This window comes from Phyllostomus hastatus, unplaced genomic scaffold (assembly GCF_019186645.2).
Source record: "Phyllostomus hastatus isolate PE091 unplaced genomic scaffold, TTU_PhHast_1.1 phas_contig_86, whole genome shotgun sequence".
Classification (NCBI taxonomy): Eukaryota; Metazoa; Chordata; class Mammalia; order Chiroptera; family Phyllostomidae; genus Phyllostomus; species Phyllostomus hastatus.
The window spans coordinates 87,960,207-87,977,008 of NW_025333977.1; the positions used below are offsets into that span (position 1 = coordinate 87,960,207).

General features: G+C 43.8%; 1 protein-coding gene across 1 annotated transcript in view; it reads right to left on the minus strand.

Annotated features, from left to right (window-relative positions):
* Positions 1-3,248: 3,248 nt before the first annotated feature.
* The window catches only part of FSTL1 (follistatin like 1), a 54,036-nt gene continuing 40,482 nt past the window's right edge, over positions 3,249-16,802 (minus strand). The window contains exons 8-11 of the mRNA XM_045851828.1: positions 15,598-15,710; positions 15,180-15,290; positions 12,829-12,905; positions 3,249-5,864 (exon numbers count right to left, since the gene is read on the minus strand). Of these exons, the coding sequence (XP_045707784.1) occupies positions 5,820-5,864; positions 12,829-12,905; positions 15,180-15,290; positions 15,598-15,710 (346 nt within the window). The 3' untranslated portion in view covers positions 3,249-5,819. The remainder of the gene's footprint in view (positions 5,865-12,828; positions 12,906-15,179; positions 15,291-15,597; positions 15,711-16,802) is intronic.

The following is a 16,802-nucleotide window of genomic DNA, read 5'->3' on the forward strand; positions in this document are numbered from 1 at the left end:
TGATTAGCAATGAAGTAATACCCCAAATCCAATCAAGGTGACCTGGCTATAATTTTAGAGAACAAGACTTCTACACATATGACTAAATATTAAAAAGCATAAACCTCACCAACCGTAAGGGCTCTTTTGAAGACAGTATGATTGGGGGTGGAGAGTGCATGGTGGTCATAGTAATCACTGGGACAGGGGAGTGGAAAGCAAGTGTTGGTCATATGTCTCCAAGATGGAGCAGAACATATGGTCTTAATCGGCCAACATTCAGTTTACATGAGCATACTTATGCCTATGGATAATATGTGTATCAGGTGAAAACCATTAAGGTTATCCAGCCAGACCCTGGTGCACTCCCTGTGCCACCTGCCCTGGTTTATTTGGCTGCAGGTGTACAGGTTTACCTGCAGGCAGCCTTACTTGATGCCATTCCTCCAGTCTCATAACACCTATGGGGCCTTTAGAAGTCATTTAGTTTAACTTCTTCTCAATATACACTGACTTCTTTTCATTTTTTTCAATTTTATTTATTTATTTTTAGAGAGAGGGAAAAGTAGGGAGACAGAGGGAAACATCAATGTGTGGTTGCCTCTTGCACACCACCTACTGGGGACCTGGCCTGCAACCCAGGCATGTGCCCTGATTAGGAATTGAACCAGCGATGCTTTGATTCACAGGTCAGCATTCAATCCACTGAGCCACACCAGCCAGGGCACACCCTGACTTCTTACCACTTCCCACCTCAGGCCCACCATTCATCATTATTTTTTAAAATTATATTTTATTGTTTATGCTATTACAGTTGTCCCAGTTTTATCCCTTTGCCCCTCCTACCCAGCCCACCCTTACTCTCTCATGCAAACCCCACACCGTTGTCCATGTCCATGGGTCATGCATATATGTTCTTTGGCTACTCTGTTCTCTGTACTCTACTTTACATATCCACAACTATTCTGCAACTACCATTTGTACTTCTTAATTCCTCCACATCTTTCACCCATTGCCCCAAACTCTTCCCATCAGGAAACTGTCAAAATATTCTTTATGTCTATGATTCTGTTTTGCTTGTATTTTTTATTTTAATTTTTGGATCCAATTGTTGGTAGATATAATTTATTGCCATTTTATTGTTAATATTGTTGATGTTCTTAATGGATTCTCTTTAACATTTCATATAATATTGGCTTGGTGGTGATGAGCTCCTTTAGCTTTTTCTTGTCTGGGAAACTTTTCATCTCTCCTTCCAGTCTAAATGATAGCTTTACTGGGAAGAGTAATCTTGGTTGTAGGTCCTTGTTTTTATCATTTTGAATATTTCTTGCCAATCCTTTCTACCGTGTAAAGTTTCTGTTGAGAAATCAGCTGACAGTCCCTTATAGCCTTGTAGGTAACTAACTTTTTCTCCTGCTGCTTTTAAGATTTTCTCTTTATTATTAAACTTTGGCATTTTTATGATGGTGTGTCTTGGAGTGGGCCTCTTTGGGTTCATCTTGTTTGAGATTCTCTGTGCTTCATGGACTTGTATGTCTATTTCTTTCACCAGGTTAGAGAAGTTTTCTGTCATTTTTTTCAAATAGGTTTCCAATTTATTGTTCTCTCTCTTCTCCTTCCAGCACCCCCATGATATGAATGTTGGTATTCTTGAAGTTGTTCCAGAGGCTCCCTACACAATCCTCATTTTTAATTTTTTTTTCTTCTTGCTGTTCTGATTGGTTGTTTCTTGCTTCCTTATCTTCCAAATTTTTTATTTGACTCTCAGCTTCATTTGCTGTACTGTTGATTCCCTGTAAATTGTTCTTTATTTCAATTAGTGTATCCTTTGTTTTTGACTGGATTTTTTTATGCTGTTCAGGACCTCACTAAATTCCTTGAGCATCCTTATAACCACTGTTTTGAACTCTTTATCTGGTAGATTGCTTATAGTTCTTTTTCTGGAGTTTGTTCTGTTCTTTCATTTGAGCCATGTTTCTTTGTCTCCTTGTTTTGGCAGCCTCCCTGTGTTTGTTTCTGTGTGTTAGGAAGAGCTGCTATATCTCCCAGGTTTGGTAGAGTGGCCTAATGTAGTACTTGCCCTGTAGAGTCCAGTGGCACAGCCTCCCCTATCACCCAAGCTGGTACCCAAGGTGCACCCACCGTGTGGGCTGTGTACAACATCCTGTTGTAGCTGAGCCTTGATTGCTGTTAGCGCATCCAAGGTCAGCCTCTACTTGTGTTCTTTCCAGGGTCACACAGCATAAGCTACAAAGAGATCTGCAGATGGCTGCTACTTTTGCTGGGCTTGGATGTGCCTCGGCTAGGCCAAGAAGTAAACCAAGGCTTGCTGCTGCTAGTGCCGTGCTAGGGCAATTTAGAGAGAGGTGCAGGGCTTGCTGAAGCCAGATGCTGCTTGTTTGAGAGAATTTAGGAAAATCTGAAGCATGGGCCAAAAGAAGCTGGCAGACCCAGAAGTTGGGTGGGGCTGGGCATCAGGGAATCGCCTGGGTAGGACAAACAATGTGAGCTAGGTTGAGGATATTGTGCCCACCTGTGGGCTCTGGCCCAGAAAAGGAACAATGGCCTCTGCCAGCACTTCTGTCTGGGAGAAAGCTGCCCCACAGATCTTGCTCTAATCTTGCACAATTCACTTCTTCCCCATATGTCTTTAATGCCTTTCAATCTGTTATCCCCATGTAGAGCTCAGAGGGAGTCCAAATAAGTCTGTGTGCTGGCCCTTTAAGAGGAACTGCCTGGGACTCCAGTAGTTTGTCTTCCACAGCCCCAGTCCCTGCTGGTTTTTACAACCAGAAGTTGTGGGGACTTATCTTCCTGGCACTGAAACCCTGGGCTGGGGTGCCTGGTGTGGGGCTGGGAGCCCTCACTCCTGAGATATTCCTCCCGATTTTCATCTGCCACATGTGGGTGGGACCAGCCCGCTCCACGTCTCTGCCCTACCTTTAATTCCATAGTTGTAGGACTTCCATTCAGCTTGATTTCTGATGGTTCTGAATGATGGTTGTTCCATGGTTAGTTGTAATTTTGATGTCATTGTGTGAGGAGAGCTGTTTACCTACATCACCATCTTGACCAGAAATCTGTCATTCTTTTGAATAAACTTGTCTATCCCTGAGTAAATTTTCTCTCCCAGCTGCAGTTCCAAGGTTTTATTAGGAGAAACTCTTCAGGTCTCTTTTAAGGCTCCTGAATACTAAACCCACTTTTATGAAGTAAATATGTTCTCATAAGATTATTTAGAGGGGGACAGGAAACGAATACAACTGTTATTTTAACTTCTTTATTTATCAATAGTATCCAAAAAAAATTAGGAGTTACAAAAACAAGTTAAATGCAGTATGGAAGCCTACTAAATACAAATACATTTCACAAACACATAGGCAACAAAACCTGTTCAAATTGCTTCTTGAAATTTGGCTATTTTAAAACATAGGTGTAAAGACATTCAAACTGGTTCACATGAACTTATTAGCAGGTGGAGGAGCCCTGCTTTCCAAAAACAATGAAGTCCAGTGTCATGGCGTGTGAAGTTTTCATGGACACTGGATCTTAGCAGGTGCTGTAATATATGGTTTTATAAAACCGTATGCACACAGAGAAAGCCCAAAGAAGCTTGCAGACTAAGCCCCGTGCTTTTAGAGAGCTGGGGGAACTGAACCCAACTTAATCCTGATTATTTGCTCCATGCAAGACTACAAATTTGGCTGTTTAGCAGCTTTCCATGAATGGTCATCAGATCATATGATTCTATGGTGCAGACAAGAGCTTCCCTATTTACAGGAGGAATACAGATTTGCTTTTGGGAATTCGTTGTTGCAGAGCAGGGTAAGTCTTGGGTAGCAACCACTGTCCCAAATAACTTGTGAGGAGACACTCTGGTTTCTTGCTTTAAACAAACTGGTAGTCCTGCTCTCCCTCCCTTAGCATCCAAGTGCTGGCAAACTTGATCAAGGCATGTTGCTGGGGGTTCCCAAGGCACTTGGACAGGGAGGTGCATTTCAGACTGCACAAGTGGGGTTTGAAGGGAGCTTTTAAGTGGGATGATAGATAAAAGCTTAGAATTCTAAACAAAGTGGGATGTTCTCTTTGCAAAAGAGAACAAGGAAACTTATTTAGAAGAAATTCCATTTTCAGTACAACTTTCATCAATCCACATATTTTCCCTCTGGTGGTCTATAATCTACGTTTTGAAAATCAGAACTTATGTCAAGTGTTTAATCTTTGTTGTTCCAAATGCATCTTAAATACGGTACTGGGTAGGGTAAATAACTACACAGGCCAAAGACATAGGAAGGACTGACTTCTCATCTATCACAATTTTAAGGTTAAATTTCCACTCCTCGCCTCTTGAAATGTGAAACCTCCCTTTTGTCCTCATCTCTAAATGGAAAGCCATTTCTGTTTCCAAGAAGGTTAAAGAGGAAATGCTAAAGTGAAGACAAGTGGAGTGGTTCTCTTCCCCACTCTTTTCCAGGGCTTTACCTGAGAGGGCTCTGCATCACAGCACACCCAAGGGGCCATTCAGACTGAGGTCAAATTTGGTCATCTTGTTTTGGCTGTCTAAATCTTGTTCTAACAAATATTCATTTATCCTAAGGAGGAAAGGAAAATCATAGAAAGTTGTCTCCAATGGATCAATGATCATAGACTTTATGAAATCGAAAGGTTCATGCATTCCTGCCTGCTCACTGAAGCTGAGGCCCGGAAATAGGAAGAGACAGAGCCAAAGTCACTCTCCTAGTCAGTGGTGGACCAATGAGCATATTGACAGGCCGAGATACCTAAGCCTTGCTTAGCCACACTTGTCTCCATCCTTGAAATACTGATTTGAATGAACTCAGAATAAATGAAAACAAATTAGCTTTTGGATCTTGAAAGCTTTGTATGGAGATGCTTCTATTCCCCTGGCTCCTGTCTGAGGCACCCACAGCTCCTCCAGCAGACCACTGACCCAATGGAAGCCAGGGGGACGAACTCTGGGCTACAGCTAGTGTGTGGCAGGGCAGGAAGTCAGAGTGACAGCAGTCCTGCACCTGGAACAACCCCAAGTTCCCCTACCTCTGAAATGGTAGGACTATGGAAAAATAATTACAAAAGCTTAATTTCTAGTCAAGAAAACAAAATATTAAAAAACAACAATAATATAATGATAATAATAAAAAAATGAAGTCAACTTGCCAAAAAAAGTTTTACAGAAAAATAGCACCTTTGGTAAAAAGTATTTTTAAAATTTGGTTAGGTCTCTAAGGGGCTGAGAGTACACCAGTATCTGCATCATTTGGGTGTACCTTCCCAGAAACTCCATCAAGTCTGAGGGACACAGTAACTAGGCAGGACAGCTGTGTATCTACAGGCAGTGGTCAGGCCATGAGGAGAGGCAAAGAAGCTGGTCTCTGTTATGCTGATGGCAACCAAAAGAGTGGGAAGTGGAATGCTTCTCCTCCACTGAGCTTCCCAAAGCCCTCCTCTAGGTACCATCTGCTAAGTTCTCTCTGGCACTGCTTGCCCTCCCTGCAGCATGTTAGACTCAGAAGTGGTTCAGATCTGGGTCTGCTCCTCTCCCTACCCTGATGCAGCTTCTTTACTTGCCTCCAGCCCCAAAGCCCCATTTATAGTTTCTCTCAAATCACTCCTAGAAATGGAGGTTATGGCCTTTCCCCTCCTCACCAGCCACCCCATTTCCTTTATTGCAAAACAAATAGACAAAATAAAACTTGTTGCTATACAAGCAAATACTGGTGATTTGGCGATTGTAGCAGATTCATGTATACTGGATTCAGCGCTGAAGTGGAGGAGAAGGTGCCCGTCTCTGGACACCGTTCCCAGATGCCCCCTCACTAGATCTCTTTGGTGCTCACTCTCTTGGCCTTTTCGGCAGTTTCCTTCAAGAAGCAAGAGAAAATAAGTGTTATGAAATATTTTTTAAATCATTAGCATTTATCTAGACCTCAAGACTTTATTTAGCATTGACAGACACATGCTTATGCTGAATGAATTTTAGTTCTGTTTACTAGTCCATCTCCTCTGTGGATGGCACACAACTTCACGGCAAGGATCATGTCTTATGAAGACATGGTTGTCTAGGGGCCGACCCCACTGGGATTCCTATGAAACAATCAGTTCAGGCATGATTAGCCCCACTTTCAAGATGAAGAGAAGGATACAAAACAGAAGTAAGTGCCACAAGATGTCCTGAGTCCAAGTACAGAGAAGTGTTAAGAGCAACAGGCTCTGGAGGCATAATGCTGGAACTTCAGTTATGGCTGTGCTGTGTTCCGGAGGATTTGGAGCCTATTATGAAACCTTCTATGCCTCAGTGTCTTCAACTACAAAATGAGGGTAATAAGGTACCATCTCTTACAACTGTGATACATCTGTCCAAAAAATACATTCTTCTTTTTTTAAAAAAGTATTTTATTTATTTATTTTTAGAGAGAGGGGAAGGGAAGGGGGAGAGAGAGAGAGAAACATCAATGTGTGGTTGCTGGTGCTCAGTTCACTGAGCCACACCAGCCAGGGCAGAAGACATTCTTTTTAAAGCCAATGAGCACATGAGGAGATACTCAACATCAATCATTAGGCAAATATAAATAAAAACTACAATGAGATGCCAGTACACTAGGATGGCCAAAATAAAAAAAGAATGATGGACAATGTTGCCAAGTTTGTGGAGAAATTGAAACACTGCTGGTGAGGAAGTAAAATGGTGTCACTTTGGAAAACAGACTGGCATTTCTTCAGAAGATAAACAGAGTTACCAAATGACCCAGCAATTCCATTCCTAAATATGTACCCAAGAGAAACAAAGCTTGCACAAGAATGTTCACAACATCATTATTCATCATAGTCAAAAAGTAGAAAGCTAAATATCCATCAACTGATGAATGGATATATACTACGTGGTATATCCATACCATGGAATATAATTTAAACTTAAAATAGAATAAAGCATGTATGTCAACTAATTGAAAAAAATTTAAAATTAAAAAAAGAAATGAAACACTGATTGATGCTACAATAAGGATAAACCCTGAAAACATTACACTAAATGAAAAGAGGAAGACAGAAACACTACATATTGAGTAATTCCACTTATATATGTTCAAAACAGGCAAATCTTAAGTTAAAAAGTAGATTAGTGGTTGCCAGGGAAGAGTGAATATAGTGACTTCTAATGGGTATGAGGTTTCTTTTGGAGATGATGAAAATGTTCTTGTGGCTGACAATCTTGTGACTATGCTTAAAACCACTGGACTGTACATTTCATTATCTTTTTAAAAAAACATATTTTATGATTATGCTATTACAGTTGTCCCAATTCCCCCCCCCCTTTGTCCCCCTTCACCCAGCACCCCATACTCCTTGGGTAATCCCCACTGTTCATGTCCATGGGTCATGAGTATAAGTTCTGTGGCTACTCAAACCCCATGGCTATTCTGTAACCACCTATTTGTACTTCTTAATCCCCTCACCTCTTCACCCATTCTCCTAAAACTCCCTTCCATCTGGCAGCCATCAAAACCCTCTCCATATCCATGATTCTGCCTTCTTGTTTGCTTAATTTGTTTTTCAGATTGAACTGTTAACAAGTATGCATGTAATTGTTCATAGCTTTGATTTTCTTTTCTGAAATCCCTTTAACATTTCATATAATGGTTTGGTGATGATGAGTCCTTTTTAAAGATTTATTTATTTTTTCAGTGAGAGGGAAAGGGAGGGAGGAAGAGAGAGAGAAAAAAAAACATCAATGTGTGGTGCCTCCCAAGCACCTCCCATGGGGGATCTAGCCCACAACTCAGGCACGTGCCCTGAATGGGAATTGAACCGGCAACCCTTTGGTTCACAGGCTAGCCCTCAATCCAGAGCCACACCAGCCAGGGCTGGAAGTGCTTTTCTCTTGCTGCTTTTAAGATTCTCTCTTTAACTTTTGGCATTATAATTATGACGAGTCTTGGAGTGGGCTTCTTTGCATCCATCTTGTCTGGGACTCTCTATGCTTCCTGGATTTGCAAATCTGTTTCCCTCACTGAATTAGGGAGGCTTTCTTTCATTATTTTTTCAAATAGATTTTCAGTTTCTCATTCTCTCTTCTCCTTCTGGCACTCCTATGATGTGAATGTTGGAATGCCTGAAGTTGCCCCAGAGGCTGCCTATAGTATCCTCATATTTTTGGATTCTTTTTCCTTCTTGTTCTGATTGGTGGTTTTTTGCTTTCTAATGTTCCAAATCATTGATTTGATTCTCAGCTTCATTCACCCTGTTTCCTGTAAATTGTTCTTTCTTTTAATTGGTGAATCCTTCATTTCTGAATGGATTTTTTTTTATGCTGTTGAAGTCCTCACTAAGTTCCTTGAACACCTTTACAACCAGTGTTTTTGAAGTCTGTATCTGATATATTGCTTATCTTCATTTTGTTTAGTTCTTTTTCTAGAGTTTTGGTTTGTTCTTTCATTGGGGCCATGTTTCTTTGTCTCTTCATTTTGGCAGCCTCCCTGTGCTTGTTTCTGTGTATTGGGTAGAGCTGCTATGACTCCCTGCCTTGGTAGCATGGCCTAATGTAGTAGGTGTTTTGTAGGTTCCAGTAGCACAGCCTCTCCTATCACCTGAGCTGGGTTCTCATGGTGTGCTCTTTGTGTGGGCTGAGTACACCTTCCAGTTGTAGTTGGGCCTTGACTGCTGTTGGCAGCTGATGGGAGGGATTTACCCAGGCCCATCAGTTGCAAGGATGGACTGTGACCACTGACCACCAACCTCCACCCTCCATGGAGGATCTGCTGTTCAGGGGCAGGGTGGTGGTGCTCTGATGTGGTTCTGTAGCTGTCCACTGGGTGCACAGGCCCTAGGGTTTCCTAGGTGGTGCAGACCAAGGTCAACTCCTACCTGTGTTTTGCCAGAGACCACCCTGCCTGAGCTATAGAACAACCTGAGATGGCTGCTACTTGTGCTGGGCTAGATTACCAGGTGAAGCCAAGCTACACATCTACACTGGCAGCTGCTAGTGCCAGGCCTGGTGCCACTTGGCAAGAGGTACGAGGTAAGAGGGTTGGGGGCTCACTGAAGCCCAGCTGATGCTTGTTTGAGAGGATTTAAGAAGTTGTGAAGCATGAGCCAAGACCAGGCATTCATATGGAAAAGCTACTGTTAACAGCTGTAAGTTGGGTGGGATGGAGTCTCAGGGAACTTCCAGAGTTGAGGTGGGGGGCAAACAGTGTTAGCCAGGTTGATGGAGTCTCAGACATGGCACCCACCTGCTGGCTCTGTGGCTGTGTCCATCTTTCCGTCTGAGAGAAAGCTGTCTCCCAGCTCTCACCTTGATGCCAGCCACTTCAATTCCTCCCTGTCTGCCACTGGTGCCTTTCAAGCTGCTACCCCGGTGCTGGAGCTCAGAGGGAGTGAGTCTGAGTAAGTTTGTGTGTGGGTTCCTTCAGAGGAACTGCTTGGGACTTTAGAAGTTTCTTCCACCGACTCAATCCCTGTTGGTTTTTGCAGCCAGAAGTTGTGGGGGCTTATCTTTCTGGCATTGGAACCCTGGGCTGGAGGCCTGATGTAGGGCTTGCACTCCTCACTCCCAAGATGTCCCCTCTGAATTTTCATCCACCACACATGGGTGAGGGACCAGCCTGTCCAAGTCTGTGCGCCTCCTACCCATCTGGATGGATGTGGTTTCTTTAATTCCATAGTTGTCAGAGTTCCACTCAACTTGATTTCTGACAGTTCTGAGAGATGGTTGTTCTATAATTTAGTTGTAATTTTGATGTGGTTGTGCAAGGAGGCAAGCCGTATTTACCTATGGCACCATATTGACTAGAAGTCTCCTTGTAACAGGGTGTAGCCAGGGGGCCCCAAAGAGGGATTTGTAATGGAGTCCATAACTCAGGGTGTTCAGGAAATATTAAAAAAATATAGGATGTCCTCACCCCCACAAGTTTGAACTGGGGGATGGGACACATGGAGCAGGGTCATTGAGAGTTGTTCTGCATAGCAAATAACCAGTTTTGCAAATAAGCTCAGGCATGGTCATTTAACATATCTATAACTTTTAACTGGTTTCATGGATATGTTAAATAGCTGTGGCCCTGCTTTAAGCCAGGGAAATGGGAATGACTTCAATCCATGATATAACTGGGAGGCAACTCCCCCCGGTTATAGCACCTGCATAAGAGCTTGGAGATGATTGGCTTCTTGCCACAGGGCCACGCCTGCTGGGAATTATGACAGCCAGAAAAGTTGGGAAAAATACAGGAATGCTGGCAGGTGTAGCTGATTGTGGGAGGAGTCAGAAATGGGGATGCAGAGGAAAACTGGTGCTGGGATTTAAACTCAGGTGCAGCAGCCATGCAAGGGGTGGGGATCACACGGCTTTGGTGAAAGGGAGAGGATGATGGTGCTTTGGTGAGAGGGAGGGGACGATGGGGCTTTGGTGAGAGGGAGGGCTTTGGTGAGAGGGAGGGAACGATGGGGCTTTGGTGAGAAGGGTACCCATGCATCTTTGGCAAGAAGGGAGAACCATGCGGCTTTGGGGCTCCCTTTGCCATGAAGCTTAGGAAGCTGGAAAGCAAGATATAGCAGCGATGCAGAGCTCTCTCTTAGCAGTTTGGAAGAATGCAGGAGACACACTGTAGGAAGGAAAGAGGTAAAGGACTCTTGCTGGTGGGCCAGGAGAAGGTGCCCCATCCAAACATGGGTTTGGATTAAGAATTGGAGATCAGGGTGGCGACACAGCTGATGGTTCTGGGAACTGAGGGAGGCCTGCCAGCAGGGCACGGATTACTGGGAAAAACCAGGGGCTGCCTGAGCCACAGACTTCTATTTCTTTTCCTGAGATACAGTATCCCAGACTGGGCAAAGGAGGAATGACTGTGTGTGCTTGTGGGTGTTTTAAGGGGCTTTGGGATTTTAGTAAGACATTAAGTCATTACTCTTAAGTCTGTGTAACTTCTTAAGTAAATAATTCCTTTCCTTTTCACCAATCTCTGACATTGAGACCTATAATCCCCTGGCAGTGGGCAAGGTGAACCTAATACAGGGGGACCCCAGCAGGAAGGGGGGTCCATTCAGTAATAGTATTTTGTCCTCCCCATGGGTCCATCGGTAACACCTTGTTAATCTGAACTGTACATTTTAAAGATGTGAATTTTATATTTGAATTATACTTCAACAAAAGAATTAAATAGGAAAGAAAATGATGAAACTGACTGGCATCTGGCAGACACTGTTGGTGCCCCATCCATAGCCCCTTGTCTTTACTCTTTCAGGTCACTGAACTGGCTTCTCACTGCCAGCACCTGCCTCCTTCTCTGGCAGCAGGAGCCTGCTCTGCTCACACACGTAGGCAGGCCAGAAGTGCCAGGTAATTGATGTTTGCCTATGGCATCAGCCCTCGCTAGGGGCTGACAGGAATTCATGTAGGAATTCCTTCAGGCATGGTAACTGTTCCCGGAGTTCCACACCAGAACTAAGCTCCACTTGCCTGCAGTGATAAACCTCCTGGATACACTCTACTGCTTCCTTCCCTTCCTGAGCTCAGTTCTCAAATCCCCTCCTGGTGTTTCCTGGGATTGCCTCCCAAATAAACTGTGTGTACTTGAGTCCTTGCTGTAGTATCTGCTCCTGAGGGAACTTACATAGACAGAGACACTTAAAAATGAAGGATAGGAGATTCTGCTTTGGTTAAAAAAACTGACATGAGATTTCTACACTATTAGTGACAATAATGACAAAATGCATATAAAATCAATAAATATGAGCAATTACTATTAACAATTCTTTATTTTCAAGTCAAATGTTTCACCTCAATAGTTTACCAGTTCTTATGATGGTTGGTTATATTCCTTAAAAACTACATCAGGGCCCTGGCCAGTGTAGCTCAATTTGTTGTAGCATTGTCCTGTCCTGTAAATTGAAAGGTCATGGGTTCGATTCCTGGTTAGATAGAGACTGATCGATGTTTCTATCTCACATAGATGTTTCTCTCCCTCTTTTGCCCTCCCTCTTCCTCTCTCTAAAATCAATAAGCATGTCCTCAGGTGAGGATAAAAAAAAGTAAAGCAAAAACAAAAACAACTTACGTGTCAGAGAGAAGGCTTGTATTACCAGACCCAGTCTACACACAGGTGATTTAAAGTACAATATCCTTCGTTAAGACTTTATGGTAAACTAGTGGGCAGACAGGCCCAGGAGTCCAGCATACCCATGTTTTCTCTATAGGATCATAGCAAAATATGTCAGTGGGTCACTATTCTGCTAAGAACCTTTTCCCCAAGAAGGCCTTCAACTTGACATAGAACCTGAACAGAATTCTCATTATCTTCTCAAGTCTCCAGGAAACAGAACCTTGAAGTTTCCTGTGTTTGTCAGTCCAGGCTGTTTTTCAGCCAGTTTAGCATTTAACATAAATCCTTTCTGCTCTAGTCCAAATCTGTTCATTTTATGTTCACTGAGAACCAACTATACACCCAACCCTGTGGTAAATACAGGGATGCAATGGTGAGCAAGCCATAGAGCTTTGCCTTCAGGAATTTATGGTTTTTGTGTCTGGGCACTTGTGACAGAAAACAGTAAACTTCTTTAGTCCTTCCTCATTTGCAAACCATTTCCAACCCACCTGCAAATCACCAGCTGACTGATTTTTACTTATAAAGCAATTCTGATAGGACCTGCAGGACCCTGCAGGGACCCCATCAGAGAGGTGTATCGTGGTTTGCTGTTATAGGTTTATCATTCAGGGTCTGTTGCACTGAAGAGAGTGCATCTTTTTGGTCTCCTGGGCTATTAGGCAATGTCTGAATGGTGGAAGGGCCTGGTGGTGGCAAAGATACCTGAATCAGCAGGGAGGCTGCAACTCACCTGGTGCTTTTGGAGCTCCTGGACATATCTTGTCATCTCCTCCTCTGTCTGAGTCTGGACCCCCTTCTGATTTTTTCCTGCAAGAAGAACCAAGGCTCAGAGCAGAGGTGGCTGAGGGAAGCCAGTTAGGGATCCTGTTGGTATCTACTTTCTAGGTTCTTAATTTTACCTCCCATTTAATTCACTGAAGAAGAGTGAATTACTCATATTTCTCTGCCACCTCCAAAGCAACACACTGAAAACAAAACAATCTACCCCTACTGTTTTCTGGCCTCTGTTTCTAGTGTCTTCAACACTTTCTAGTGTCTAGAGTCTACCGCACATCTGCTCCAGGAACTGGCCTTGCAGAAATAGCTGCAGAGAAAATCTGGATCCTGACTCTGGAATTCTTCTGGGGCAATGATTCCCTACCATTCACAGACCCTTGAGAACATTTAAAATACAGTTGCTTAGACTACATCTTCAGAGACTCTGGTGTCACTGTTGTGAGGTGGGGCTGGGGCACAGCATCCTAGAAAGCTCTCAAGGTGGTTCAGATGGGCAGTCAGGGTCGGTAACACCACAGCTACAATGCTTACCAAACTTGCACACACACACAAAATTACAGCCTATATCTTAAAAACAGGTTTCCAAATTGCTCTTTGGCAGATTCTGACTCAGGAGGTTTGGGATGGAAGCCAGGAATCTAGACATTAACTGAGAACAGAACTTATTGGGAAACACCACTCCACTACAGCTTGACTTAAGCATCAAGCTGCCCCTCCTGGCGATCTCCCTCAGTTCCAGCTCCAGCTGGCGTCACATCTCAGTGCCCCTTCTTTTCTACGCCATTGGGATTTAGGATCTAACTGTCAAGTATTGTCCTGAAAATGCCTTGGAATGCCACCTCTACAGTGTCCTCTCAGATCCCTGGCCCACACATACCAAGACATGCTAAGGCCCCTGGGGCGCCACCACGGACAGTGAGTGCTCTTTGTACCCACATAGGATTCTGAACCCGGGGCCACCCAGGGGGCGTCAACAGTCCAGTGCTGCTGTGGAACTGAGCAGTGTCCCATGGGGGCAATCATTTGGATTTTGTCTGATGCATGTGATGGGTCTCATTATCCAGATGATCATACCAGCTGTTCACCAACTGCCTGTGTCGTAGAAATGGATGGCTACCTCTGCTAAGCCAGACCAGGAGCAGTTAGGCGTGGACAGCTACAGTGGAGAGTTTTAGGAAGACAAGTACAGGGTGCTTCCTGGTTGAGGCAGGCTGAGTACTGTTTTGAGACGTTCTCTCTGGGCTTCAGTAGTTCCTGTGTGCTTGGCCTGGCTACCTTGGCTTTGATTTGGCCTCCAGCAACTTCTAGGCATTTCTAGTCTCTAAACAGCCTCTTCCTGCTCTTTTATTTGTATCTGGAGTTAGATTGGCCTCCTGCCCTTTCACACCGAGAAGAGACTCAGTCCTGGGGAGTGGGAGACGAGGGATCCCCTGGGTAGTACTGAGTTCCATGTGTACTATTGGTGTTGTCTGGGCTTTTTGTCTAGAACCACCTCTTCTTGGATCCTCCTCCTCCAGTTAGTTACCAGATTATGTGACCTTGAACATGATCCTAGGACCAGCCTCCTTTTTTTCTTGTCTCAGTTGGCTTTTTAAGATATAATTTTAAGTTCACTCTAGGTATAAATTTTGTGCTTGATTTCTTCCAACTGACCTTTCTTCCCAGAGCAGATGTGACCTGGCTTTACCCTTCTCTGTCTTGCCTTCATTCTAAATGGTGCTTGTTTTCCCCCCTAGGTCCTGGCTTTAGTCTTTGACATCATTGTACCCCAGGACCCCGAAGGGACCCTCGTGGTTCCAACATACACTCTGGCTTCTGCCCTGGTCCCCCAAACTCTCTGTATCCCCAACCCACCCTGCACATGTCTCAAACACCTTGACTTTCTCTTTTTCAAAGGAACATCTAATTCTGTTAGTCCAAAGAAGGTCTACAAACATATTTCCTTTTCCTCTTGAGAATGGGTGGTGAGGAGGAGTCTTTTCATCTCCAAATGCCTGAGTCTTTTACATAGGTTTTCTAAGCTGTCATAGGGATTAATTGGGTTACATAAAGTGCTTAGAAGAGCCCCTGGCACACTGTCCTCACTAACTAAGTGTGTGCTCTCATTATGACCATTACTATTCCAATCTCGTATCAACATTGGATCTTGCCCTGGGTCTTGAACCTCCTGCTAACCAGGTTCCTTGCTCCCAGCTACCACCTTACTCTTCTCCGTCACCCCCACCCTGACTTCTCTTTCATGGTCATTTTAAGAAGGACACTCTCTCCCCATTGCTCCTTCTTTCTGCCTGGGGCACAGCTCACCGTCACAGGTCATGGCTGTGCAGACCCAGTTTCCACAGGCACAGACACAGCGGTTACAGTCCACCTCGGTCTCCGCTCCGTCAGCATACACTTCATCCTCCAGGGCACACTCTGTTGGGACCAGATACCAGGGCGATAGTTTAGGGTGAAGGTAGAACAGAGCATCTTCACTACAGTCTGTGTACCTTACCCTTTCTCCAGACAAGACCTGCGGGTCCCTCATAGGCATCATATCTGAGCAAATGCTACTAACAACCACAGGTTTGGGGACCTGAACATCATCATGGAGATGATGGGCTGGAGCCCACCTAGAACTGTGGAAAGGAATTTTCTTAACAAGCTCTGGAGAGTTCCATCAACTCCAGCCCCATCAAAATGCTGCCATTCCCTGTAACTCCCCGTCTTTGGTTAACCATACTCTTCTCTGGAGGGTTGAAGGATGGGTTGAGGCATTTGAGGAACTCTTGGAAGCTGAGTTTCCAGTCAGCATTTTCATCAGACAGTTCAATGAGAGCGTCGACACAGAGTCCTCTGAAACAAAATACAGGAGAAATGGGTCACTCCTGAAGAAAGGAAATCAGCACCAGGACCACATACACCTGGAGCCCCCAGAGGCGGCCAAGCAAGTGACTGTTAATCGAGAAAGTTTCTCTCTATACTGACCTCCCACAACCACCAACCATCCTGACTCCTGTAAGCACCCAGCCTTCAGTTTGTTATGCCAGATGTCGGATCACTCAAATGTTCCTCCCAAGACAACTACAATTTCCTGAGAGGTTCTGTCCAATTGTGATTGACAAATGTTTCACTACCTGCACACCTTCTACTAGTAATTGCCTTTCCCTATGGTATAAGCCAACCAAACTAGGAAAATCAAGACAGAAGAGAGAGTAATAGATGATATGAAAGGAATGTGGGATCTGAAAGAATGTGGAGTTCAAGCAAGCATCACCATTCTAGAAAGAGATCTTCCAGAAAAGGTTCACAGAATCCCAGCTCCCTCAGTCTCCTGTGGCTGGGATCTGAGCCCTGGCCAAGCACTTACTACCCAAATGGCCTTGAGCTAGTTATTCAGCCCTCCTGTGCCTGCTTTCTCATCTGTAAAGTGGGGACAAGTGGGGACATAATATCCTCCTTCACTGGGATGTTATGAAGAGCAAATGCTGAACTTGTAAAATATTGTCTAACTTTAGATTATCAAAATATGAAGGATTTTCAGATATTATGTGTAGGCCATGGACTATTATGAAGAAGAATCTTTCTAGAATCTCGGCTCATGCTTTGTACTTCTCTTGAATGAAGTGGTGCTTAAACTATTTTTAATTCTTACCAGTGTGATGGAACCACACCAGAAGTTTCATTTTTATTAATATTTACTCTGGAATAATACCAGAAATGGAGAGGGATATATTCACATTTGTAACAATTAGGGTTCTCTATGCGAAATAGCACCAATTATCTTAAAATCAGAACTAAAACTATTTCAGAAGTACAGTTAGGTAATAATACATTAAAGTAATTCCTTCAGAAAATTAACCACTAAAACATTACAACACCCAGAAACAACTTTGCTCTGATGCAATCTTGGTCATTTATTTTAAAATTACATTCTATTCCTTGCAA